The 27,995-nt window shown below is 47.0% G+C and overlaps 1 protein-coding gene and 1 long non-coding RNA gene across 3 annotated transcripts in view; both read left to right on the top strand.

Moving 5' to 3' along the window:
• LOC141077874 (uncharacterized) overlaps positions 1-27,995 on the top strand; it is a 95,265-nt gene that overhangs the window by 38,203 nt on the left and 29,067 nt on the right. The window lies entirely within an intron of this gene.
• On the top strand, positions 90-27,995 carry SH3BGRL3 (SH3 domain binding glutamate rich protein like 3). Of its 2 annotated transcripts, none has more exons than XM_073564601.1 (3): positions 90-286; positions 1,539-1,706; positions 27,524-27,995. In XM_073564601.1, the coding sequence occupies exons 1-3, from the start codon at positions 242-244 to the stop codon at positions 27,590-27,592; spliced, it is 282 nt and encodes a 93-aa protein (XP_073420702.1). In that variant the 5' UTR covers positions 90-241; the 3' UTR covers positions 27,593-27,995. The 2 variants fall into 2 exon arrangements, with proteins under 2 accessions (XP_073420702.1, XP_073420694.1); XM_073564593.1 differs by lacking the exon at positions 90-286 and adding an exon at positions 328-786.

The following is a 27,995-nucleotide window of genomic DNA, read 5'->3' as shown; positions in this document are numbered from 1 at the left end:
ATGGAGTCTGTATGAGGAGCTCAAGAAATCACCTCCGATGTAGACGCAACCGAAAATGGGCGGCTCCCATCATAAAGCGGTGCTCCCCTGGGTAGCAGCTCGACTCCGCGAAATAGCGCATTGCACTCTGGGAGCTGTAGTTCACAGTTGGTTGTCCCGTGTCATCGCTGCTCCGTGATTGCGTACACGAGGAGGGAGAGGTCGGAAGTGCACATTACAGAACGGGATCTGAACGCTAAGGATGTCGCTAAAGCTGTACATGACATCGGTGACCAGCTCTCGGGAGGTGAGGAGGCAGCACGGTGTGGAGACGGCGGCAGAGGGCTAATCACTGGTGTGCTTGCGATGGGGCTCCCCATGTCAGCGAGTCCAGACCTGTCTCCACCTAACTGCTGCTGCTGTCATTACGGTAACGCTATGCGCAGGGCTGAGCCCGGATTGGTGACTAATCACCGCCAATTAGTATATGTCCTGCCTGCCCCCGGCGCCTTTGTGCGGGCAGGATAGCGGTGTGCACGGGCTCCTATCTAACCTCCCTCATGTACATATAGGGGCGCTTTTTAGGACTTGGGGACTAGTGAACAAAAAGGAAAAAAGTATGGGCGAGCATAGACATGCAATGCCGAGTGCATGCCCACGTGGGATGCTGCCTCCATTGCAGACAGAGCGCTTTCTGCGGTCCTGCTCGTCTGCGAGGGGCGTCCGAAGAAAGGCTGCTATCCGCTGAATGGAGAAGGAAAGTCCAGTTGCCCCCTGTGTTTGTGCCGGACGTGCCCCAAACCACTGGTATGTGAAATCGAAAATGCCCAATATGGTGTTTGTGGGGTCTGTTGTATTTTCTTCTAAATGGAGAAACGCCAAGAAAGCTTGTTTCGTTTCTCACTAGGCAGCTGGGCCGCGTTCACACAGGTGTATGTCATGGTTTGTATCCAGACAGCAAGGCCTGGGCCAGATTGGGGGTCCTGACCCATCTACTTCATGCGCGGCTGTATGGTCAGTCCGGTCCAGCTTGTGGCGTGACGCGTCCGCTGGTGTGGGTTTGGCCTTGCACAGCTTTCTCCTCCCATCTGAGCATCAGCGGAGTTCAGGTTTTCTTTCCTGTCTGCAATGGTAATAAATGGATGCACCAGCTCTCCTCCTTCCTAGCCTTAAGACAAGTCACGCAGTAATGAGGACCTGTGGGCTAAGCTTCCTCGTGCTCCTGGGCTGCGCCCTCACCAGTATTCACATCGGAAACTGGGTTTGGTCTTGTAAACGTTATTCTGAATCATGGTATAAAACCAAATTTGGGGGTGAAGCTGGTGAGTGCGTGTCAGCCAGCAGTCCTCATCCTGTGCCACAGGTGCCTATGGAAGGCTGAGCGCATGGAATACACAGGCTCTTCCGCCATTGACTTCCTGTACTCCCATGTTCCCCCAGCAGTGTGAACACGGCTAAGACTTCAGCCTCTTCCTCTTCGCCTCCTCGCTCTTGCACGCTTTGTTCTTTTCCTCCCAACACTTCCTTTCTGCAGAAATGTTTTTCGTCTTCATTTCCAGACCAAATCTCAGCAGAATGATATAATGCGGATTCTGGATACACATGGAGTCCAGTATGAGCAAGTGGACATTTCCGTAGACAAGTGCATTCTGGGAGAAATGAGGGAGAAGGCTGGAAATCCGTCAGCAATTCCACCGCAGCTGTTTTCGGGAGATAACTACATTGGTGTAAGAATCATTTTTTTTTCCCCCTATGCTTAAAATGGTAAAAAGGCCCCTAACAGCCGATACATGCTGAGCCGACCATGGTGGCCTGTACCCGCTACTGCTGCATGCCTTCAGCCTTGTCTGAGCTCTGGAGCATGCTTCATGGGTGATTAGTGGTAAAGGCTTCTTGATTGGCAGGGGTCTTTTTATACATGCACACCAAACGAGACCCATCAGTCAAGGGAGCGGCGTTCTCGACTAGTCACTCATGAGGCTTTTAATCCCTTCCCGACCTTTGAAGCCACATAGGCGTCATGAAAAGTCGTGCCAATACGACCCATGACGCCTATGTGGCGTCATAAATTGATTGCCCCCATGTGGGTCTGGTGACCGGGGTCACTGAAAGGTCACCCAACCCACACACAGAGGACACCTTAGAGTTAAACCCAGGGGGCGTGGCTTAGCCCCCACGTGCCTATGATCGCTCTGATTGGCTGTTTCACTTTTAACAGCCAATCAGAGCGATTTGTAATATTTCACCAATGAAATTTGGTAAAATATTACAATCCAGCCATGGCCAATGTTGCAATATCATCGGACATGGCTGGCCACCGAGACCCGAATCCCACACACACACACCGCCACCAGCGGCTATCGGTCGCCGCCGCTGTCATCATCTCCCTCCGGTCCCCCCCACCTTCTGATTCCCCCCCGGTACCTCCGATGCCCTGCTGTGGGTCCCGCCGTCCCGGATCATGGGAGCCGCCATCTTCGAAAATGGCGGGCGCATGCGCAGATGGCGGCGCCCATGAGTTTGCCGGCTGCCCATTCATTTTTCACTTTGATCACTGTGATCACTTTTATCACCCCCATAGGTAGGCACATAATAAAATTAAAAAAAAAATATTTTTATTTTTCCATTAGGGTTGGCGTTAGGGTTAGGAATTAGGGCTAGGAGTTGGGGTTAGTGTTGGTATTAGGGTTAAGGTAGGGGTGGGTTAGAGTTGGGGTTAGGGGTGTGTTTAGGGTTGGGTTAGGGGTGTGTTGGGGATAGGGTTGGAGTTAGAATTGAGGGTTTTCGACTGTTTAGGCACATCACGGGTTCTCCGAACGTGACATGGCGCCACGATTTATTCCAGCCAATTTTGCTTTCAAAAAGTCAAACAGTGCTCCCTCCATTCCGAGCCCCGACGTTTGCACAAACAGTGGTTTACCCCCACATATCAGGTATCAGCGTACTCAGGAAAAATTGCACAACAACTTTGGGGGTCTAATTTCTCCTGTTACCCTTGGGAAAATAAAAAATTGGGGGCTAAAAAAATGATTTTTGTGGGAAAAAAAGATTTTTTTTTTTATTTTCACTGCTCTGCGTTATAAACTTCTGTGAAGCACTTGGGGGTTCAAAGTGCTCACCACACATGTAGATATGTTTCTTGGGTGGTCTAGTTTCCAAAATGGGGTCACTTGTGGGGGGTTTCCACTGTTTAGGCACATCAGAGGCTCTGCAAACGTAACATGACTCCCGCAGACCATTCCATCAAGTCAGCATTTCAAAACGTCACTACTTCGCTTCCGAGCCCCGACGTGTGCCTTAACAGTGGGTCCCCCCCCCACATATGGGGTACCAGCATACTCGGGACAAACTGGACAACAACTTTTGGGGTCCAATTTCTCCTGTTACCATTGTGAAAATAAAAAAGCGGGCTAAAAAATCATTTTTTGAGGAAAATTTTTTTTTATTTTCACGTCTGTGTTATACACTTCTGTGAAGCAACTGGGGGTTCAAAGTGCTCACTATGCATCTAGATAAGTTCCTTAGGGAGTCTAGTTTCCAAAATGGGGTCATTTGTGGGGGAGCTCCAAAGTTTAGGCACACAGGGTCTCTCCAAACACGACATGGTGTCCGCTAACGATTGGAGCTAATTTTCCATTCAAAAAGTCAAATGGCGCTCCTCTTCTGAGCCCTGCTGTGCGCCCAAACAGTGGTTCCCCCCAAATATGGGGTACCAGCGTACTTATGACAAACTGAACAACAACTTTAGGGGTCCAATTTATCCTGTTACCCTTGTGAAAATAAAAAATAGCGGGCTAAAAAATCATTTTTAAGGAAAATGATTTTTATTTTCATGGCTCTGCATTTATCAACTTCTGTGAAGCACTTGTGGGTTCAAAGTGCTCACAACATGATGCCCACAGAACATTCCATCAAAGTCTGCATTCCAAAATTGCGCTCCTTCCCTTCTGAGCTCTCCCATGCACCCAAACAGTGGGGTCCCCCCCCCCCCACGTATGGGGTATCGGTGTACTCAGGACAAATTGCACAACAACTTTTGTGGTCTAAATTCTCCTGTTAGCCTTGTGAAAATAAAAAATAGCGGGCTAATAAAATCATTTTTGAGGAAAAAAACGACTTTTTTTATTTTCACTGCTCTGCGTTATAAATTTCTGTGAAGCACTTGGGGGTTCAAAGTTCCCACTACACATCTAGATAAGTTCCTTGCAGGAGGGTCTAGTTTCCAAAATGGGGTCACTTGTGGGGGAGCTCCAATGTTTAGCTACACAGGGGCTCTCCAAACGCGACATGGTGTCCGCTAACGATTGGAGCTAATTTTCCATTCATAAAGTCAAATGGTGCTCCTTCCCTTCCGGGCCCTGCCGTGCGCCCAAACAGTAGTTTATGACCACATATGAGGTATCTGTGTACTCAGGAGAAATTGCCCAACAAATTTTAGGATCCATTTTATCCTGTTACCCATGTGAAAATGAAAAAATTTATGCTAAAAGATAATTTTTGTTGGAAAAATTAAAATGTCCATTTTTTCCTTCCACATTGCTTTAGTTCCTGTGAAGCACCTGAAGGGTTAATAATCTTCTTGAATGTAGTTTTGAGTAGCTTGAGGGGTGCAGTTTTTAGAATGGTGTCACTTTTGGGTATTTTCTGCCATATAGACCTCTCAAAGTGACTTCAAATGTGAGGTGGTCCCTAAAAAAAAAAAAAAAAAAAAAAAAAAAAAAAAAAAAAAAAATGGTTTTGTAAAGTTTGTTGCAAAAATGAGAAATCGCTGGTTAACTTTTAACCCTTATAACGTCCTAAAAATAAAAAAAAATTTGTTTCCAAAATTGTGCTGATGTAAAGTAGACATATGGGGAAATGTTATTTATTAACTATCTTGTGTCACATAACTCTCTGGTTTAACAGAATAAAAATGTGAAAATTGCAAAATTTTGGCCAAATTTCCGTATTTTTTCACAAATAAGCGCAAAAAATATCGACCTAAATTTACCACTAACATGAAGCCCAATATGTCACGAAAAAACAATCTCAGAATCGCTAAGATGCGTTGAAGCGTTCCAGAGTTATTACCTCATAAAGGGACACTGGTCAGAATTGCAAAAAATGGCCAGGTCATTAGGGTCAAAATAGGCTGGGTCATGAAGGGGTTAAAGTATTTCTTTCTCTGAAACGCTGGCGTGTCTTAGAGCCCAACATTCATTGCTGAGCGCATACAGCCAGTGATTCATACATGCTACCCATGGGTTAGGCCTTTTTCACACTTCCGTTTTTTAACATCAGTTGAAATCCCCCAAAGGTTTAAATAACGGATCCGTTTCTGTTTGACAAGTAACGCATGCACCGGATCCGTTTTTTTGTACGGATTTGCTTCAGCCGGAAAAGTCGGGAAATTTAAAGCAACCGCGGTCGATCGAGAGAGATTTTACGCCGCTTCCGGAACTCTGTGGGGTTAAATAAAATGCTTGTCCGAGCAAATCTGACAGGCATACACACTTGCAAATAGTGGTCCGCTGCTACAAAAAACCGTTTCCAAGTCCGTCTGCTCCGCCCGGGAGACGCTACCATTCTAATGGATCCGTCCAAAAACGGATGCAATGGACGACGGTCAGTCAAAATCCGCCGCTAAGGCTAGCTTCACACTAGCGCTTTGGGCTGCAGCGCATGGCCGCCGCTAAGCCCTGCCCCCCCCTCCGGTCATCTCCGCCTAGTATCGCACACGGCTGCATGCAATCTGCACACCCTATCTTTAGCATAGGGTGCGCAGACCGTGCGCTAGTAGAATTTTGCGTGCGCTGAGCCCTTTTGTTGCATTTTGGTGCGCTCGGAGCACCGTGAAAAAGGCGCAGCGCACGCATTTCTACTAGCGCACGGTCTGCGTACCCTATGCTAAAGATGGGGTATGCAGCCGTGTGCGATACTAAGCGGCGATGACCGGAGGGGGCGGGGCTTAGCGGCGGCCGTGCGCTATGGCCCAAAACGCTAGTGTGAAGCTAGCCTAATGAAAGTCTATGGGGGAATAAAAACGGATCCGCCGAAAAAGGGGCGGATCCGTTTTTTCTAAAACTGGCGGATTTTGACGATAAAAACCGGAAGTGTGAAAAAGGCCTTAGACAGCTTGTATCGGCTCTCGGGTCTGCATTAAAGGGGGAGTCTATAATTTCTGTTACACTATACTTACTGTGAAAAGTGGCCACATCTACCAGTTGTTGGAAGGTGAATCAGGTTTTTTTTTCTACAGAATCTGTCAGCAGATTGTCATGTAATCTGACAGCATCATGATGCAGGGGCAGAGGCCATGATTTCAGCAATGTATCACTTAGTTTACTGAGTGCAGCAGTTCTGATGGTCCCAGTTTTCTCTGCAGATCTAGCAGAGTGGAGTTTTTCGCTGTGAATAACCCACCCGCATAAGTGACAGTGTTGTGTGTACATTGTATAGTGAGATAGAGCTGCTAATCAGCCGTGGGGGCGCAGTTGGGTGATATGTCAAAACACAGCCCAGTAAGTGACACATCTTTGCAATCAGGGAATCTGCTCTTCCATTATTGTGCTCTCAGTATGACAAAATCTGCTGACAGATTCCCTTTAAGAAATATTGAATGTGATTGTGTTGGCTAATGATCTTTTTACTCTTAGAGTATGTGCACACAGTGTCGAATCTGCTGAGGAATTTTCCCTGCAGCTTTTGCTATCTCCGCAGGTAAAATGACCTGCGTTTTACCTGCGGATTTACTGCAGTTTTTGTGCAGTCTTCTCCTGCAGTTTTCCGCCTGCTGATTTCTAGAATGGAGCAGGTGGAAAACTGCAGCAGTTCCGCACAAAAGTGACATGCTGCAGTTCTCAATCCGCAGCAAATCTGCGTGGAAAAATCCGCAGATTTTGCTTTCCCTTCACTACAATGGTACTGTACATCACTTGAAGTTCTGCTGCGGATCTGCAGGGCCAAAACCGCAGCAGAATCCGCAACGTGTGCACATACCCTTAGACCTGTGACGGGGACAAGGGGGCATCCTCTACGTCTGGCGGAAAGAAGGTTTTTAAGCATACTCAGACGTGGATTCTTTACTGTAAGAGCAGTGAGACTGTGGAACTCTCTGCCAAATGATGTTGTAATGAGTGATTCCCTACTAAAATTTAAGAAGGGACTGGATGCCTTTCTTGAAAAGTATAATATTGCAGGTTATATACACTAGTTTCCTTGATATTGCGTTGACCCAGGGAACTAGTCTGATTGCCGTATGTGGAGTCAGGAAGGAATTATTTTCCCCTATGTGAAGCTTACTGTTTTCCACATGGGTTTTTTTTGCCTTTCTCTGGATCAACATGTCAGGGTAGGATATGGGTTGAGCTAGATGGACTAAGGCTAAGTGCACACGTTGCGGAATTCCCGCGGAAGTTACCACGGGAACTCCATTCCGTGGGAAAACTGCATTTTAAATTCCCGCGGAAAAACTAGCGATTTGCAAGCGTAATTAGCTTGCAGAATGCTGGCGGTTTCCAAGCGATCTGTAGCATTGACTGGGAAAACTGACAGATTGGTCACACTCGTCAAACACAGTGTTTGACGAGTGTGACCAACTTTTTACTATTGAGGCTGCCTATGTATGCAGCGTCAGAAGTAAAAAGAACTAATGTTAAAAAAAATTTAAAAAAAATAAATTCGTGTCTTTCTTACCTTCCGACGTCTCGCGCAGCATCCCCGATCATTGCGATGCTGCCGGCAGGTCTCGTTCCCAGTGATGCATTGCGACAATGACCTTTGATGTCGCGGTCTCGCAAGACCGCGACGTTATCAAAGGTCATTGCCGCAATGTATCACTGGGAACGGGACCTGCCAGCAGCATCGCTGAAGCCTGGTGACGCTGTGAGGGATGTCGGAAGGTGAAAATGACTATTTTTTTAATTCTATTTTTTACAGGGATATGGTACCCAGAACCCGGAGGACAGTCTCCTCTCCTCCGGACCGTGGGTACCATCCGCAAATGTTCTGCTTACTTTTCGCATGGTGGGCACAGCTACATGCGGAAAGTAAGCAGAACAATGCATTCCTATCTGGGCAGAATCGCGGCGATTCTGCAAAATTAATGAGGATGCTGCGTATTTTTCCGCGATGCGATTCCGCCGCAGCATTAGCACAGCATTGCGGAATCCCATAGGATTGCATGGGATGCTGTTTTTTTCCTCTTCGCCACGACAGCACCCACTGAGAGAGGGGATCCGCCCCAGGAACAGGAAACCTACAGAGAGATAAATGGGGCGGTCCCCCTCGCTCCCTCAGTTTTGGTTTCCTGTTCCTGGAAAGGAACCCGCAGAAGAGGATACCTGGTCTGGTAGCCGCCTGCGTGCATAATATGAGCAGCAGGGGCCCCAGGACTGGAGGCAGCATCGGGCGGAGAGGTGATTTCCCCCCCCCCCCCAGAGCTCTGGTAATGTAGGTGAGGCCAGAGGTAAGAGAGGTGCCAAGGCTCACTGAGGGGACATGGCGTATACCCCCCCCCCCCCCAGGTGAGGGCGAGCGCATTACGAATGCCATTGGGGCATATCGGGGACGGTGGCCGCGCGCTCCCCCCGAGAGGAAGCAGAAGAGCCTGAGCGTAGTGCCAGGCAGCGCTACTGGAGGTCATACCTGCGGCAAGGGGTTAACATGTTGCGGCCGGGCGTGGGGGTCACCGTCCGACGGCCGCTGCATCAGCACTCACTTCCAGCGGCGCTCCCAGGCAGAGGCAACCCGGAAGTGGTATGAGGACTTCCGGGGTCAGGACGGGAGGCGGCGATCGCGGGAGAACGCATGCGCAGAAGGGACTGAAAAAAAGAAAGGAAAAAAAAAAAAGGGAGCATCAATAGGAAATGCTATAAAAAGAAGCCATGTACGCAGCGCTAGTGCGCAGTCATGTCATCCATAGATGACCCAGCTTCGCTCCCGTTAAGTCAGCCAGTGGAATCCCCACATGGCAGCAGACAAAGTGGTACTACAAGGAGAAGCAGTAGCACCAGAAGAAGTGGCAGCCCCAGGAAGGAATCTAGCGGACCTTCCAGGCAAGATGAGCCCTTGGAGAAGAAACGTAAGGAGAAAAAATCGTCCCACGCCTCGCCTCAGCCTGAGTCGCGGACCCCGCAGCCGGTAGTTTGCTGACGAGACTCACAGGTGAGTGTTTTTAGTCAGAATAAATAACTGATGGCCTTTTATTATTTTTTTTTTTTTTTTTCTGGTCCATACCCCCCTTTTAGGCCAAAAGAACGGAGAAGGCGAAAAATAGAGAGTGTGCCTTATGTTCTCAACCCCTCCCAGACGGCCACCCTAAAAGATTATGCCAGTCGTGTATTGAGGAGGCCTTACAGGGGGAATCCTCACGGAAAAAAGAGGATATCCGAGCGATAATTAGAGAAGAGCTACGGGCCTTAGGCAGCTCCAGTAGTCTGGGGGGTCACTCCGTGAGAGAAATAGGTTCACCGAGAGGAGGAGCTTCGCTGGCGTCAAAGTCTCCATCAGAAACCGGGCAACTAGACTCTGATAGATCCCAGGAATACCCTTCCTCAGAGGACGAGGAGCAGACGTGTTTTCCTACGGACAGCGTCAGTAACTTGGTTAAGTCTGTCCGAAATAACATGGGGCTACCAGAGAGTAAGGACCCCAAGACTCGGCATGACATAATGTTTGCAGGCATTTCCCGTAGAAAGGTCCGAGCATTCTCAGTAGTCCCAGCTATAAAAGAGCTAGTAAAAAGGGAGTGGGAAAAACGGGGTCAGAGAACCTTCCTCCCCTTAACGTCAAAGCGTAAATACCCTTTTGACGATGAGGAATTGACAGCTTGGTCGAGAGCCCCCAAGGTGGATGCGGCAGTGGCCTCTACCTCTCGTAGATCCTCCCTGCCGGTAGAGGATTCAGGAACTTTGGCTGACTCATTAGATTGTAAGACCGATACACTCCTTAAACGATCCTGGGAAGCATGTACGGCAGCTTTTAAGCCCGCAATAGCAGCCACGTGCACGGCAAGGTCAATGTTGGTGTGGCTGAATGACCTAGAGGAGAATATTAAAGACGGAGTGGCCAGGAATAAACTCCTTTCCTCTATGCCCCTCATTAAGGGAGCAGCGGCCTTCCTCTCCGATTCCTCAGCAGACTCTCTCCGTTTATCTGCTAGAGCAGCAGGGCTAACCAATGCAGGCCGGCGGGCCTTATGGTTGAAAGGGTGGAAAGGAGACACGCAGACAAAAACTAAACTGTGTGCTATACCCTGCCAGGGTAAGTACCTATTTGGCACGGAACTGGACAAGATCTTAACAAAAGCGGGGGAGAGAAAGAAAGGTTTTCCTAACCCGTATATTCCCTTTAACAGGAGGGCCTACAGAAAACCGCCGTTTGGCAAAAAGAAAGACTTTAAACCCCAGGACCGCTGGGGAAATAAGGATCCCAAACAGAGGGGCAATCTATTTGGGAAACGTCCCTTCAGGGGAGGCAGGTTCCGCTAATACCAGTACACCGGTAGGTGGCAGACTACTGAAATTCAGCCACCAATGGGGGAAGGTAACATCAAACCCATGGGCCATTGATATCGTCTCATCGGGCCTAAAACTAGAATTTGTTCGGCATCCACCGAACTCCTTCCTATTGACTTCCATGAAGTCCCAGACACAGCAGGAAGCACTGGAGATGGAGATTGCAGTACTGCTAACTAAACAGGTCCTGATAGAGGTCCCAGGGGACGAAAAAGGAATGGGCTTTTATTCTCTATTTTTAGTCCCAAAACCAGATGGCTCTTTTAGGACTATAATAAATTTAAAGAAGCTTAATACCTTCGTGAGGCTGAGGCCATTTAAGATGGAGTCAATAAATTCTGCAATAAAACTTTTGTTCCCCAGGTGTTATATGGCAGTCTTGGACCTAAAGGATGCCTATTACTATCTCCCCATAGACCGATAGCACCAGAAGTTCCTGCGGGTAGCGGTCTGGTTCAGAGGTCGGATTCAGCATTTCCAGTTTGCGGCAATGCCATTCGGGCTATCCATGGCTCCTCGGGTATTTACCAAATTGATGCTGAAGGTGATGTCGTATGTAAGGCTGAATGACACCCTAGTGGTCCCTTACTTGGACGACCTGCTCATAGTGGGAAATTCTGTTTCTCAGTGCGAAGCAAGAATAGCTAAGATTATCTCATCCATACAGACACTAGGCTGGCTAATCAACTGGGAGAAGTCCAGGCTAGAACCAGAGACCTGTCAGAAGTTCCTAGGCCTGCAAGTAGATTCCGTAAGTCAGAAATGCTTTCTACCACACGCTAAAGCGATGGCCATAATCAATAAGATACAGAATACTACAGGAAGACCCGTAATATCATAGAGACAGGGTATGTCCTTGCTGGGGTCCCTGATATCGTGCATCCCAGCGGTGCAATGGGCCCAGTTCCACTCCAGAAAACTACAGTGGGCTATTCTGCAGGAAACAGACTGCAGGGGCGGTTGGAAGGGAGGATGTCCCTATCGCCAGAAGTTGTTAAATCCCTAAAGTGGTGGTTGAATCCTACCAATTTGTCAAAGGGAGTGCAATGGTGGGTACCTCCCTCCAAGGTGCTCACCACGGATGCTAGCCCCTTAGGTTGGGGGGCCCACCTGGAGGAGCACATGGTACAAGGCCGGTGGCGTAAACATGAAATAGAAACCTCCTCTAATGTAAAGGAGCTAACAGCAATTTACTATGCGATATCTCAATTTCTCCCGCAGTTAAGAGGAACCCACGTGAGGATCCAGACAGACAATACCACCGCAGTGGCCTATATAAACCGACAAGGAGGTACGCGATCAGGACCGTTGATATCCATCGCGGAAAAGATCCTAGAAATAGCCGAGGTACATCTTCACTCCTTGTCGGCGCTCCACATAAGAGGAGTGGACAACTCTCAAGCAGACTATCTCAGTCGCCAGGTCCTATATCAGGGCGAGTGGGTCCTCAGCAGGCACGTCTTCGAGACTATAGCGACAGAATGTGGCAGACCAGAGATAGACCTGTTCGCGACCAGAGCCAACAGACGCGTAAGAAAGTTTGCTTCACTCTACAGGTCAGACAACCCAGACATTCTAGATGCCCTCCAAGCACCCTGGACATTCCAGCTAGCCTATGCCTTCCCTCCAATGGTTCTACTACCAATAGTAGTCAGGAAAATAAGACGAGAGGGCGAGGGTCATCTTGATAGCCCCGTTTTGGCCCAAAAGGCCGTGGTTTTCATGGCTGAGAGCCATGTCAATAACCGACCCGTGGATCCTGCCGCTGCACCAGGATCTTCTCTCGCAGGGACCCTGCTACCATCCACAGGTCAAAGCCCTACACCTAGCGGCCTGGAATTTGAAAGGGAACTATTGAAGCAGAAGGGCTTTTCGAAAAACCTGATTAATACCCTGCTACAAAGTAGAAAGGAGTCTACAACAAGAATATACGCTAAGGTGTGGGGGAGATTCCTGGCCTTTCACCCAGCAGAGCTAGCCGATGAAGTACCCATTACGGCCATCTTAGAGTTTCTTCAAAGAGGCCGAGAATTGGGCCTCTAAGTAAATACTCTTAAAGTCCATATATCGGCCCTAGGAGCCCTATTTAACGACAACGTGGCAGCAAATAGATGGGTGACCCGTTTTGTTTCAGCTTGTCAACGGTCAGAACCGGTGCATATTCCTCAGCTTCCGGCATGGAACCTTACTCTGGTTTTGGATGCCTTTACTCAGGCCCCGTTTGAGCCCATAAGTTCAGCATCAGTGAAGTGCCTCTCATTGAAAACTGCTACACTAGTAGCTTTAGTATCAGCTAGAAGAGTAAGTGATCTTCATGCTCTATCAGTAGACCCTCCGTTCCTGTCAATAACACGAGACAGACTGATTTTGAAGACAGACCCGTCCTACCTTCCCAAACGGGCAACTAAATTTCATAGGTCTCAGGAGATATGCCTACCTTCCTTCTATGAGAACCCGTCAAACCAGGACGAGGTGAAATATCACACTTTAGATGTGAGAAGAGCTGTATTAGCCTACCTTGATAGGACCAGTCCCTGGAGGCAGAGTAGGTCTCTTTTTGTCTCCTTCCAGGGCAACAGAAAGGGGTCTGGAGTTACAACAGGCACATTATCCAGGTGGATTAGAGATGCGATCACAATGGCATATTTGGCAAAAGGAGAAGACCCTCCGCTGGGGATTAAGGCGCACTCTACTAGAGCCATATCATCCTCCTGGACCGAGAGGGCAAACGTCCCAATTGAACAAATATGTAAGGCTGCAACCTGGTCTTCTCCATCTACCTTCTATAGTCACTATAGACTAGACTTGTCCTCTACCGAGGATCTAACTTTTGGTAGATCAGTCCTTAACACGGTGTGCCCTCCCAAGTGATTATCTCTGGAAATCTCTCAGTGGGTGCTGTCGTGGCGAAGAGGAAAAACTGGATTACTTACCGGTAATACTCTTTTGTAGAGTCCACGACCGCACCCGCTCACTTCCCTCCCGTAAAAACTTTTTTTTTCACACATGGGTCTCCTTGGTGGTGGAGATTGTAATTAGAATTTAATATGTGGTTAAACTTAGCGAGCATAAAAGTATATAGGGGTAAGATAGATGAATCGCCCAAACAAATTGACTAAAACATGTATGGCGGTTCCTCCGTTGTTCTCGGTAATACAAACTGAGAGAGCGAGGGGAACTGCCCCATTTATCTCTCTGTAGGTTTCCTGTTCCTGGGGCGGATCCCCTCTCTCAGTGGGTGCTGTCGTGGACTTTACAAAAGAGTATTACCGGTAAGTAATCCGTGTTTTTTTTTTTTTTTGCAAAATCGCGTGTTCAAAACCACCGTTAAAACGCGAAAAAAACGCAACCTTAAAGTCTTCCTTCAACCTTAATAACTGTTACTATGTTCCTATTTTCTAGAGCAGGGTTCCCCAACTCCAGTCCTCAAGGCCCACCAACAGGTCATGTTTTCAGGATTTCCTTTGTATTGCACAGGTGAAGCAATTATCACCTGAGCAATACAAAGGAAATCCTGAAAACATGATCTTGTTGGTGGGCCTTGAGGACTGGAGTTGGGGGAACCCTGTTCTAGAGCAGTTAGGCAATTCTAATTTTAATCTATTTCATGTTTGCATGCTATAGTGTTAGTGTAGCTTCGTTTGTTAGTCTTGTATATGGAGGTGGCTACTCTTAGGCTATGTACCCACGTTGCAGAGATGCTGCAGAAATTTCCGCAGCATTTCTGCAACTCCCGCCATGGGAAAATGCACACGAATTCGCATGCGTTTTCCTGCAGAAACAAGCGGTTTTCGAGTGCGGATTTCAAGTGGGATTTGAAGCATCGCTTGGAATGTGATTGACAGGTTGGTCACACTTGTCAAACAGGGTTTGACTAGTGTGACCAACTTTCTACTATTGAGGCTGCCTATGTGGCATCAATAGTAAAAGATAGAATGTTAAAAATACTAAAAAAAAAGATTAAAACTCGTGATATTCTCACCTTCCGACGTCCCGCGCAGCGCTCCCGTTCCCAGCGAATATAACCTGAATTTTTTTTTTTTTTTTAACGGATATGGTACCCAAGGCCTGGAGGGCAGTCTCCTCTCCTCCAGACCATGGGTACCATCCGCACATGATCCGCTCACTTTGCGCATAGTGGGCATAGCCACATGTGGGAAGTAAGTGGATCAATGCATTCCTATGGGTGCAGAATAGCCGCGATTCTACAAAAAGAATAAGCATGCTGCATTTTTTTGCCTCGATGCGATTCTGCCGCGGTAAAAAACAGCATTAGCACAGCATGTGCGGAATGCCATAGGAATGAATGGGGTGCGTTCTGCATGTGTTTTAGCGGCAAAAAACGCATAAAATCTGCAACGTGGGTGCACAGCCTTAGTGTATGCACCTGTTCTCTGGAAGTGGCAATCAGTCTTTGATATCAGTAAATGTATATGAGCTTTGATCTAGAAGTTCAGGTATACCTAGTGCTGACTTACATCCTGGTGTAATCCAGCATGTGACCACTTTTATTCACAGTAATTAATGAATTACAGTTGTGGCCTAAAGTATTGACACCCCTGCAATTCTGTCAGATAATACTCAGTTTCTTCCTGAAAATGATTGCAAACACAAATTCTTTGGTATTATTATCTTCATTTAATTTGTCTTAAATGAAAAAACACAAAAGAGAATAAAGCAAAACATTGATCATTCCACACAAAACTCCAAAAATGGGCCAGACAAAAGTATTGGCACCCTCAGCCTAATACTTGGTTCCACAACCTTTAGCCAAAATAACTGCGACCAACCACTTCCGGTAACCATCAATGAGTTTCTTAAAATGCTCTGCTGGAATTTTAGACCATTCTTCTTTGGCAAACTGCTCCAGGTGCCTGATATTTGAAGGGTGCCTTCTCCAAACTGCCATTTTTAGATCTCTCCACAGGTGTTCTATGGGATTCAGGTCTGGACTCATTGCTGGCCACCTTAGTAGTCTCCAGTGCTTTCTCTCAAAGCATTTTCTAGTGCTTTTTGAAGTGTGTTTTGGGTCATTGTCCTGCTGGAAAACCCATGACCTCTGAGGGAGACCCAGCTTTCTCACACTGGGCCCTACATTATGCTGCAAAATTTGTTGGTAGTCTTCAGACTTTATAATGCCATGCACGCGGTCAAGCAGTCCAGTGCCAGAGGCAGCAAAGCAACCCCAAAACATCAGGGAACCTCCGCCATGTTTGACTGTAGGGACCGTGTTCTTTTCTTTGAATGCCTCCTTTTTTTTTTTTTTTTTTTTTTCTCCTGTAAACTCTATGTTGATGCCTTTGCCCAAAAAGCTCTCCTTTTGTCTCATCTGACCAGAGAACATGCTTCCAAAACATTTTAGGCTTTTTCAGGTAAGTTTTGGCAAACTCCAGCCTGGCTTTTTTATGTCTCGGGGTAAGAAGTGGGGTCTTCCTGGGTCTCCTACCATACAGTCCCTTTTCATTCAGATGCCGACGGATAGTACGGGTTGACACTGTTGTATCCTCGGACTGCAGGGCAGCTTGAACTTGTTTGGATGTTAGTCGAGGTTCTTTATCCAACATCCGCACAATCTTGCGTTGAAATCTCTTGTCGATTTTTCTTTTCCGTCCATATCTAGGGAGGTTAGCCACAGTGCCATGGGCTTTAAACTTCTTGATAACACTGCGCACGGTAGACACAGGAACATTCAGGTCTTTGGAGATGGACTTGTAGCCTTGAGATTGCTCATGCTTCCTCACAATTTGGTTTCTCAACTCCTCAGACAGTTCTTTGGTCTTCTTAATTTTCTCCATGCTCAATGTGGTACAACTCTGCAAGGAGTTTGTATGTTCTCCCCCGTGTTTGCATGGGTTTCCTTCGGGTACTTTGGTTTCCTCCCACATTCCAAAGACAAACTGATAGGGAATTTAGATTGTGAGCCCCATTGGGGACAGTGATAATGTGTGCAAACTGTAAAGCGCTGCGGAATATGTTAGCGCTGTATAAAAATAAAGATTATTATTATTATTATTGTGGTAATCCATGTCAACTGGCTGCAAGTGTGATTTAGTTGTTGCCAACACCTGTTAGGTGCCACAGGTAAGTTACAGGTGCTGTTAATTACACAAATTAGAGAAGCATCACATGATTTTTCGAGCAGTGCCCAATACTTTTGTCCACCCTCTTTTTTATGTTTGGTGTGGAATTATATCCAATTTGGCTTTAGGACAATTCTTTTTGTGTTTTTTCATTTAAGACAAATTAAATGAAGATAATGCCAAAGAATGTGTTTGCAATCATTTTCAGGAAGAAACTGAGTATTATCTGACAGAATTGCAGGGGTGTCAATACTTTTGGCCACAACTGTATGTATCTGGCTAAAATCCTTATTGATAAAACCTTGAGAAGCTGGCCAGATGAATGGAGACCGATCATACCACATGTTGAAACCATTGCACCTTTTCATGAGATACAAAAGTACAATTATCTATAAGTTTTAATGCAGGAAACCCTTACCTGGACAGTGGGTGTACAATCTATTTCTAAGTTACAGTAGATGCCTTGTCCATGCATCATTATTGTAAATCGTGGAAGATTAATACAAAGAACTATTTGGCACTCTCTGTGGCTGACACGGTGTTTCTTGTTTTACTCCAGGACGCCTGGAAATTTTGGTTTCCTAATAAGTTGCTTTGTTTTTCTTACAGCCTTTCGCAATTAGAGAATTATAATGTATCATATGGAATAACTCCAGATGTTGCATAATGCCATAAATCCTATCAGAAACACGGGCGGGTTAAAACCTGTTTCTGCAGCACTCGAGAAATGTATTTGTGGTGTAGATGAATGCTGGCCTACTTGCAGCGTATGCCAATGACCAGATCTGGTCTGCTCTGTATTATTTTCAGGGTATTGTTGTTTGTAGGAGCCTCGGTCATTGCCTACAGGTCTGAATATACACACATGTAATATATGCAGCTGTAATACAGAGTACATAGATTTAATAGGGCCATATAGAAGTCTATGCACACCTCCAATGCCTCAAAGCAAATGTGCCAAATATCCATCACAGTTAATCGTGCCAGACATAACAGTGCCTATGGCCACTTCATGGTCAGAATACGTGGCCAAGAGAGGATTTTTCATTTATATAAAAGTACTTGTATTTTCTTTAATAAATTTTGAAGGCAAATCTCTCTACTTGAGTGGCTCGCAGGGATAGCAGTTTCATGCTGCCAGATAGTGGCAACAATTAACAAATATTCTGCCAAATTTGACTCATGTTAAATACAATATATGTACAGTCATGGCCAAAAGTTTAGAGAATGACACAAATATTTTTTCAAAGTCTACTGCTTCATTTTTTCTAATGGCAATTTGCATATACTCCAGAATGTTATAAAGAGTGATCAGCTTAACACCAGTTACTTGCAAAGTTAATATTTGCCTAGAAAATTAACTCTATCCCCCAAAACACATTTCAACATCATTGCAGCCCTGCCTTAAAAGGACCAGCTAAGGCTGGTTTCACATTAGCGCTTTTTAAGCGCACGCACGGCCGGGGGTAGCTCCTCCCCCGAGCCGGCTTCTCTGCCCGGCGTGCCCGCCCCTTGCTTGTAGCGCCGCCTCCTAGCGCACAGCGGCGCCTGCGATCGGCGCACCCTATCTTTAGCATAGGGTGCGCAGGCCGTGCGCTAGTTGCGCTTTGACCTGCGCTGAGCACTTTTGACGGTGCGCCGTGCGTGCCAAAATCAAACTTCGGATTTTGGCGTGCACCGTCAAAAGTGCGTAGCGCAGGTCAAAGCGCAACTAGCGCACGGCCTGCGCACGATCTGCGCACCCTATGCTAAAGATAGGGTGCGCCGATCGCAGGCGCCGCTGTGCGCTAGGAGGCGGCGCTACAAGCAAGGGGCGGGCAGAGAGCCGGCTCGGGGGCGGAGCTACCCCCGGCCGTGCGTGCGCTTAAAAAGCGCTAATGTGAAACCAGCCTAACATCGTTTCAGTGATTGCTCCATTAACACAGGTGTGGGTGTTGATGAGGACAGGGCTGGAGATTAATCTGTCATGATTAAGTAAGAATGACACCACTGGACACTTTAAAAGGAGGCTGGTGCTTGGCATCATTGTTTCTCTTCTGTTAACCATGGTTATTTCTAAAGAAACACGTGCAGTCATCATTGCACTGCACAAAAATGGCCTAACAGGGAAGAGTATCGCAGCTAGAAAGATTGCACCTCAGTCAACAATCTATCGCATCATCAAGAACTTCAAGGAGAGAGGTTCCCTTGTTGCCAAAAAGGCTCTAGGGCGCCCAAGAAAGACCAGCAAGCGCCAGGACCGTCTCTTAAAAGTGTTTCAGCTGCGGGATCGGGCTACCAGCAGTGCAGAGCTTGCTCAGGAATGGCAGCAGGCAGGTGTGAGTGCATCTGCACGCACTGTGAGGCGGAGACTCTTGGAGCAAGGCCTGGTCTCAAGGAGGGCAGCAAAGAAGCCACTTCTCTCAGAAAAAACATCATGGACAGACTGATATTCTGCAAGAGGTACAGGGAGTGGACTGCTGAGGACTGGGGTAAAGTCATTTTCTCTGATGAATCCCCTTTTCGATTGTTTGGGACATCTGGAAAACTGCTTATTCGGAGAAGACCAGGTGAGCGCTACCACCAGTCTTGTCTCATGCCAACTGTCAAGCATCCTGAAACCATTCATGTGTGGGGTTGCTTCTCAGCCAAGGGAATGGGCTCTCTCTGTCTTGCCTAAAAACACAGCCATGAATAAAGAATGGTACCAGAATGTCCTCCAAGAGCAACTTCTCCCAACCGTCCAAGAGCAGTTGGCGATCAACAATGCCTTTTTCAACATGATGGAGCACCTTGCCATAAAGCAAAGGTGATAACTAAATGGCTCAGGGAACAAAACATAGAGATTTTGGGACCATGGCCAGGAAACTCCCCAGATCTTAATCCCATTGAGAACTTGTGGTCAATCATCAAGAGACGGGTGGACAAACAAAAACCTTCAAATTCAGACAAAATAAAAGCATTGATTTTGCAAGAATGGACTGCTATCAGTCAGGATTTGATCCAGAAGTTGATTGAGAGCATGCCAGGGAGAATTGCTGAGGTCCTGAAGAAGGGTCAACACTGCAAATATTGACTTGCTGCATTAACTCATTCTAACTGTCAATATAACCTTTTGTTACTCATAATATGATTGCAATTATATTTCTGTATGTGATAAAAACATCTGACAAACACACATAAAAACCAGAGGGCAGCAGATCATGTGAAAATATAATATTTGTGTCATTCTCTAAACTTTTGGCCATGACTGTATAATATATACAGCGCTGGCAAAAGAGACCACTGCAAAATTTTCAGTTTGTCTGATTTTTCGCTTTATTTTTGAGCAAAATGTAAATGGCTTATTCTATAAACTACTGACATGTCTTCAAATTTTCAAGCACTAAATTTTGTATTTTCAGAAAATGAGAAATGGTCAAAAGAACAAAAAATGCAGTGCTTGCAGACCTCAAAGCAAAGAAAACAAATTCAAAATCATTTAGAAACAACAATACTAATGTTTTAACTCAGGAAGAGTTCAGAAATCAATATTTTGTGGAATAACCATGATTTTTAATCAGTTTTCATGCGTCTTGGCATTCTTTCCACCAGTCTTTCACACTGCTTTTGGGTGACCTTATGCCACTCCTGGTACAAAAAAATTAAGCAGTTCTTTGTTTGATGGCTTGTGACTATCTATCTTCCTCTGTTTTACATTCCAGAGGTTTTCAATGGGGTTCAGGTCTGGAGATTGGGCTAGCTATGACAGGGATTTGATTTGGTGGTCCTTCATCCACACATTGATTAACCTAGCTGTGTGGCATGGCGCATTGTCCTGCTGGAATAACCAGTCCTCAGAGTTGGGGAACATTGACTGAGCAGAAAGAATCAATTGTTTTTCCAGGATAACCTTGTATGCGGCTTGATTCATTCGTCCTTCACAAAGATTAACCTGCCCAATTCCAGACTTGCTAAAGCATCCCCAGATCATAACCGATCCTCAACCAAACTTCACAGTGGGTGCAAGACACTGTGGCTCGTATGGCTTTCCAGGTCTGTAACCATTAGACGACCAGGTGTTGGGCTAATTTGAAAATCAGACTCTTCAGAGAAGACTACCTTACTCCAGTCCTCTATGGTCAAATCCTTTTAGTCTTTGGCAAACTTCAACCTGGCTCTCCTTTGATTCTCATTGATGATAGGTTTTTTCCAGGACATCCCTTCCTGACAGCATGATGGGGTTGTCCTTCCTTTCATCCTTACAGGGACAGGAAATGCACGAGAGGTTAAAGGTCCCCTCCCACACCCACACTCCAGTGTTTTTTTCCTGTCCCTGTAAGGACAGGCACGAGAGACGCCGCTGAGGAAGATTAGCCGCAGCATCCAGGAAGAGGAGCTTACCGACGGGCCCGGGGGATAGGGGTCCACACGCCAGCTCCCCTCTGTCAGACGGTCTGGGGCGGCACCTCCCTAAGGGGGTTCTCCGCCAGGCGTCCCATGGAGCGTGGCTCCGGGACTTGGAGCCGCTTCCCCTCAGCGGGGCTCTCTGCTCCCGCCACCACACGCCGCATCATCTGGAGGATGCCGCAGAAGAGCTGGAGCGTCGGCAGCCGCGTCACTTCTGGGCACCCGATGACTACTTCCCGTTGTGTCACGGGGCGCACCAGAGCGGGCGGATGCGGCGGACAGCGTGAGGCGACTCGGGTCTCCTGACGACCGGTGGAAGGTAGGATAAAGCGGCGGGGCGGTTTCCCCCCAGGTCTGCTGCAACCGCACACCACCATGGAAAACGCCGTGGAAACCGGCAATCTGCCCGAGCCAGCGTCTGTAAGTAGGGGGCACGGTGGGCAGTATATACCAAAAAGACAGGAGCTTTAACAAAAGAATCTCCTGTGCTTTATATTAAGGAATAGACTGCACTGACTCCTGCAGCATCAACCTCCAGGACATTGGGCAGACCTAAATGCCCCATCTGTGCCAGCAAACTACCGGGTCATGGAAAAAACCCTATGTGAAGACTGCACCCTTAGGATCGTCAGAGGCGAGCAGGCCCCTTTCCATGCAGAGATGCGCACAATGGTCAGAGAGGAGGTCCAGGCCTCCGTCTCCGGACTGCTACCTGATCAGTCTTCCAGCCAGTCAAAGACTAAGACCAAGATGGGAGTCTGATCAGTCATCGGATGAAGAAATCCAGGGTACGGACTCGGAGGAGGAGGGCGAGATCACCTCAGAACCCCCCTGAGATAGGGAAAAGATACCTCTTCTCGGAAAACACAGACGAGCTTCTCAGCGCTGTGAGAAGCACTATGCAGATTGAAGAAGCCCCAAAGAATCAATCCATCCAGGACGAGATGTTCGGGGGCCTAAGAGCCAGGATCCGTCAGGTCTTCCCGGTTAACGACCATATCCGTTCAATGATTCTGGAAAAATGAGGACGCCGAGAAACAACTGGTCGTGCCTCGAGACTTTAAGCTTCGACTACCATTTAACCAGGAGGACATTAGCACTTGGGACGAAGTTCCTAAGATCGACACCCCGGTGGCCAGGGTGTCAAGGAAGACTTCAATTCCCTTTGAAGATTCTTCTAGTCTCAAGGAACCCATGGACAAAAAGGCCGACATGCTCCTAAAGAGGGCTTGGGAGGCCTCTGCGGCGGTTATGAAAGCAAACATAGCTGCCACATCGGTCATCAGATCCATGCATCTATGGATCGACCACTTAGAGCAACAATTAAAAGAGAGAACCAACCCCTAGAGGCGATATCTTAGAAGGCCTTCCCCTGTTAAGGATCGCAACTGGTTTCCTGGCGGATGCTTCTGCTGGATCCGTGCAATTCTAGGATGTATTAACAGAAGCATACAGTCTAGATCACGTGAAGTCATTATTTCCCGCTACTCCTCTTTGGTCAGACCTCATCTGGAATATTGTGTCCAATTTTGGGCACCACATTTTAAAAAAGACATCAACAAACTGGAGCAAGTTCAGAAAAGAGCGACCAGAATGGTGACCGGTCTGCAAACCCTGTCTTATGAGGAAAGGTTGCAGGATTTGGGAATGTTTAGTTTGCAAAAGAGAAGACTGAGAGGAGACTTAATAGCTGTCTACAAATATCTAAAGGGCTGTCACATTGTAGAAGGATCATCTTTATTCTCATTTGCACAAGGAAAGATTAGAAGCAATGGGATGAAACTGAATGGGAGGAGACACAGATTAGATATTAGAAAAAACTTTTTGACAGAGTGATCAATGAGTGGAACAGGCTGCCACGAGAAGTGGTGAGTTCTCCTTTAATGGAAGTCTTCAAACAGAGGCTGGACAGACATCTGCCTGGGATGATCTAGCGACTCCTGCTTTGAGCAGGGGGTTGGACCAGATGGCCCAGGGGGTCCCTTCCAACTCTACGATTCTATAATTTGCGGCCAGGAATAATTCTTAGTCCCCTGACCAGGTCTTCATCCATATGGCTCGGTGAGCCGCATTGGATTATCAGTCGGAAAATAAATTGTGCCATACCCTTCTCAGATGGGAAAGTGGGCCGGCCTTAGATAAGATTCTGGAGAATGCCTCGGACGACAAAAATGGTTTTTCCTTGGGAAAACCTAAGACCTTTTCCCTTTCAAAGATCCCGTCCTTACCAAAGGCAGGATTATAGAGGGAAGGGGAAATCCTCTCGCCGAGAGAACTCGAAGGGGGGAAAAAGTGGGGCTTCCCCCGTCTCGCTCCGTACAAAGTTCTAGAAGCAGGAGACAATGACGCCGTACCTGTAGGGGGTCACCTCAGACACTTCGCGGAGGCTTGGGAACTCCTCTCCCAAAACCGGTGGATTCTCAATACGGTCTCCCAGGGCTATACCCTCGAATTTACAAACACCCCCCCAGCACGATTCATGGTTACAAATCCCCGGTCCTAGACCCTGGTAGATCCTACATGGGCAGATATAAAAGACCTGCTAAGGTCAGGGGTAGTGCTTCCGGTTCTAGAAATAGAGAAAGGTCAGGGCCACTATTCAACCCTCTTCACAGTAAAAATAAAAAATCCGGGGGGGGTTGAGTCGGACCATTATAAACTTAAAGCCGTTAAATCAATGGATCCGGTACAAGAGATTCCGAATGGAGTCTCTAAAAACCACCATCCCGCTGATAGACCGGAACGCCGCAATGTGCACAATAGATAGGAAAGACTAGAAGCAATGGGATGAAACTGAATGGGAGGAGACACAGATTAGATATTAGAAAAAACTTTTTGACAGAGTGATCAATGAGTGGAACAAGCTGCCACGAGAAGTGGTGAGTTCTCCTTCAATGGAAGTCTTCAAACAGAGGCTGGACAGACATCTGACTGGGATGATTTATGGAATCCTGCTTTGAGCAGGGGGTTGGACCAGATGGCCCAGGAGGTCCCTTCCAACTCTACAATTCTATGAGATCTAAAAAGTGCATACTGTCACGTTCCCATCCACCTTCACTCTCAGAAGTTCCTGTGCTTTGTACTAAAAGAAGGAAGCAGGTACTACCACTTTCAGTTTCAGGCTCTTCCTTTCGGCTTGGCTTCAGCACCTCGAGTTTTTACGAAGCTGGTCGCCGAGATCATGGCACACTTGAGACAAGACTGCATAATCATTGTGCCATACTTGGACGACTTCCTCGTGATCTCATTCAGCATCGGAGTTAAAAGAACAGCTAGTCTCGGTAATTGCCACGCTCGAGAACCTAGGCTGGATCTTGAACAAAGAAAAGTCAGACCTGCAGCCCACTACCCAGAAGAAATTCCTGGGAGTCATGTTAGATTCCAAAAGAAAAATCTCATTTTTACCGGAGGTAAAAAAGAAACCCATCAGGGACAAAGTTCACCAGCTAGGGTGAGATCGAATATCCATAGGGACTACAATGAATATCCTGGGTACCCTGACAGCATGCATACCCTGCGTAATGTAGAGCCAGGCTCACACAAGAAGCCTACAAAGTGAGATCCTGACAAAATGGGACAGACGGCAATCCTCTCTGGACAGGGATATTTGGCCATCCCCAGCATTGAGATAATCTCTAGAGTGGTAGATCAGTCACAGAAATATCATCCAGGGGGTGCCTTGGATCCTGTCACCATGCGTGATTATCGTCACGGATGAAAGCAGAGATGGCTGGGGAGCCCATCTGGAAGGAAGGTACCTGCAGGGAACATGGCCCGGGAACATCGGCTCACAGTCCTCAAACTACAGAGAGCTACGAGCAGTTTGGGAGACACTAAAATGAAGCAGGTCGAGTCTACGGGGCCAACATATAAAGGTCATGTCAGACAATGTGACCACAGTAGCCTTCCTACGCCATCATGGGGGCCCAAGGCACGGGAAGCTTCAGGATTTAGCAGCCCGCATCCTCACCTGCGCAGAGAGCGTTCGTTCCTTGTCAGCAGTACACCTAGAGCGCTCCAGGTACAACATAGCCGATTATCTGAGCAGACAGGAAGTCCGAGCCACCAAGTGGGAACTAAAAGAATACATTTTCATAGACTTGTGCCATCGGTGGGGAACCCCCCCAGCTGGACCTCTTCGCGACAAGAAAGCAAGCTAAGGAGATTCTACTCCCTCAATCCAGCGGACTATCCGGAGGGGTTTGACGCCTTGAACCAGAGTTGGGGAGGGGGGACTGCTATACAGGTTTCCCCCTATCGCCATAATACCGAGAGTCCTCAGAAAGATCCAGGAGGAAGGAGCTTGGGTGATGCTAGTCGTACCTTTTTGGCCCAGGCGAAGTTGGTTCCCCCTCCTCAAGAAGATGGCTCAGGAGGGGCCACTCCATCTACCGACGGTAGCGGACCTGCTTTCCCAGGGCCCAGTTCTGCACCCAAATCCCGAGAACCTACAGCTGGCAGCATCGATCCTGAGAGTGAGATCCTAAAATCCAGAGGTCTCCCTGACCAAGTGATCTCCACGTTGCAGGCTAGCCATAAGCCCATTACGAGTGCAATATATCATAAAATGTGGAAGAAATTCAGCTCGGAAGGTGGTAGTACCCCCATAGATCCGTCTCGACCAAATATCCCTCAAATCCTTGACTTCCTGCAGGCAGGATTTAATAAGGGGCCTAGTCCAAGCACATTGAAGGTCCAGATAGCAGCTTTAAGTACTTTCTTTGATTTCTCCTTGACCTCTCATCCATGGATAGCACATTTTACAAAGGCCATCCAGAGATTGAGACCCACGTTAAGGAAAGCAGTCGTTTCCCCCCCCCCCCCATGGGACTTAAATCTGGTACTTAACGCTCTATGCAGGCCTCCTTACGAGCCAGTATCTGAAATAGACGTAACAAAGCTTACACAAAAAAGTCTTTTTGGTAGCCATCACCTCAGCCAAGCTGCTGGGCGAGATCCGGGCCCGGTCAGTCCAGAACCCCTACATCCAAATCTTCCAAGGACCGCATAATATAGCAACTAAACCCAGGATTCCTGCCTAAGGTAGTATGTCCCCAGAATCTAAACCAGGAGATGGTCCTACCCTCATTTTGCCCATTCCTGAAAAATGATAAAATCTTTTTCACTCATTGGACGTCAGACGAGCGGTCACACGCTACTTGGAGGTCATGCTAGAGTTGCGACAGGACACAAAAAATTGTTTATCTTGTACGGTGGTAAAAATAGGGGTAGAGGTGCATCTACACACCCTAGCAAGATGGATAACAGCAGTTGTCGCCTCAGCGTATGAGGCCGAGGGATTACGTATACCAGAGGGGCTGAGGGCCCATTCCACCAGGGCAATAGCGACGTCATGGGCAGAGAGGGCGGGAGCCTCAGTAGAGCAAATATGCAGGGCTGCCACATGGTCTAAACTAAACACTTTCTGTAGACACTATATATTGGACACGCTAACAGCTAGCCAGACTACCTTCGGTTGTAAGGTGCTACAAGCAGTAGTCCCACCCTAACTAATTCCTACTTTTGGTATTCCCCCATCGTGCTGTCAGGAAGGGACATCCTGGAAAACTGAGATTAGACCTACCGGTAATGTTATTTCCAGGAGTCCATCCTGACAGCACTGGTAGTTCTCTCCCGATGATTTGTGTTTGTGGTAATATGCTTGTACTAAATCTCAATAAGTAATTGCATCGATACTGGTGTGGTACTTGGGAAAATCACTGGAGTGTGGGAGGGGACCTTCAACTTCTCATGCATTTCCTGTCCCTGTAAGGATGAAAGGAAGGACAACCCCATCGTGCGGTCAGGATGGACTCCTGGAAATAACATTACCGGTAGATCTAATCTCCGCTTTCTATTTTTACATGGCTTGAGCCCTGCCTCTAGGAGCCTGTTACGAACTGTTCTTGCCATGCACTTCACCCCAGCTGCCATTTGCCATTCCTTTTGTAGGTCACTTGATGTCATCCTGCGGTTGCTGAGTGACATTCGAATAAGATGAGTCATCCTGATCAGTGGAGAGTCGTTTTCGCCCTCTGCCGGTCTGTAGGTTTGTTGTCCCCAATATCTGCTGCTTGACCTTGTTGTAATGGACTGCCATCTTAGAAATTTTAAGGATGGAGGCAACATGACACTCACTGTATCCCTCTGCTAGTAAAGCTAGAATTGAGCCCTCCTTTTCCTCACTCAAGACTTTACTTTTCAACTCCTTTGGCATGGTTAAGTTATTTTTTTTCATTCCTATTACTTTTGGGGTATTACTAGCACTTGTTTTGCCATCCAGCTTGTCCTATTGCAAGAGGATTGTCAACACCACATCATGGTTATTTATACTTTCCTTCATTAAATAAGATTTGGTTCAGGTGATCACTTAATCAGAAGAACATTAAGTAGAAAGAGGTGTACTCTGGTTGGAATTCAGCTGACACTGGAATGGAATGGCTGTCAGACATGTAGAGAAGCTTATTTTTATAAAACTGTGCAGTGGTCTCTTAATTTTTGCCAGAGCTGTATAATATAATGTAGCATGACCTGCAAGGTGCACAGTAAGTATTCTTTCTATCTGAAGTTTGTGCCTTTTTTTTTTTTTTTTTCTTGCAGGGTTTCAAGAAGATAATGGACGCCGTGGAAGATGGCAACTTGGACCAAATCCTACAGGTCCAAAAATAAATTTCACCCTGCATTCACAGTGGGATCAACTCTTCATTTATTCTGCGCATCTTTAAACTGGCTTCTATCATTTCCCAAGTCATGTTATTGTTACTGAGATCCTAGTAGTATTGCATTTTATTTTTTTGTGTATGTATTTTTTATTTTTTTACTTTAAACTTTTGATCATTCCAGTTTTTCAAAGTGCTACATTCCTGAGGAATTTGATACCATTTATTCCAAAGCCGGCCTGTAAGCTGGATGGCAAAGGCTATTTTTGCCTTGTGATGTTTCAGAAGCCCTTGCCCTACTGGCAGCTTTGTGATCCCTTGCCCCAATTCTTATCATGACTGAATTTAATTTTGTTTCCTGCCAAAGAGGAAGCAAGTCTTCCAGCTGATCAATAAATGTCTTTTCACAATAA

Source organism: Dendrobates tinctorius, unplaced genomic scaffold, assembly GCF_039654945.1.
Source record: "Dendrobates tinctorius isolate UK_male_01 unplaced genomic scaffold, ASM3965494v1 ptg000015l, whole genome shotgun sequence".
In the NCBI taxonomy this organism is placed as follows: domain Eukaryota; kingdom Metazoa; phylum Chordata; class Amphibia; order Anura; family Dendrobatidae; genus Dendrobates; species Dendrobates tinctorius.
The sequence above is the reverse complement of the archived record's forward strand: the minus strand, read 5'-3'. Positions and strand labels throughout refer to the sequence as shown.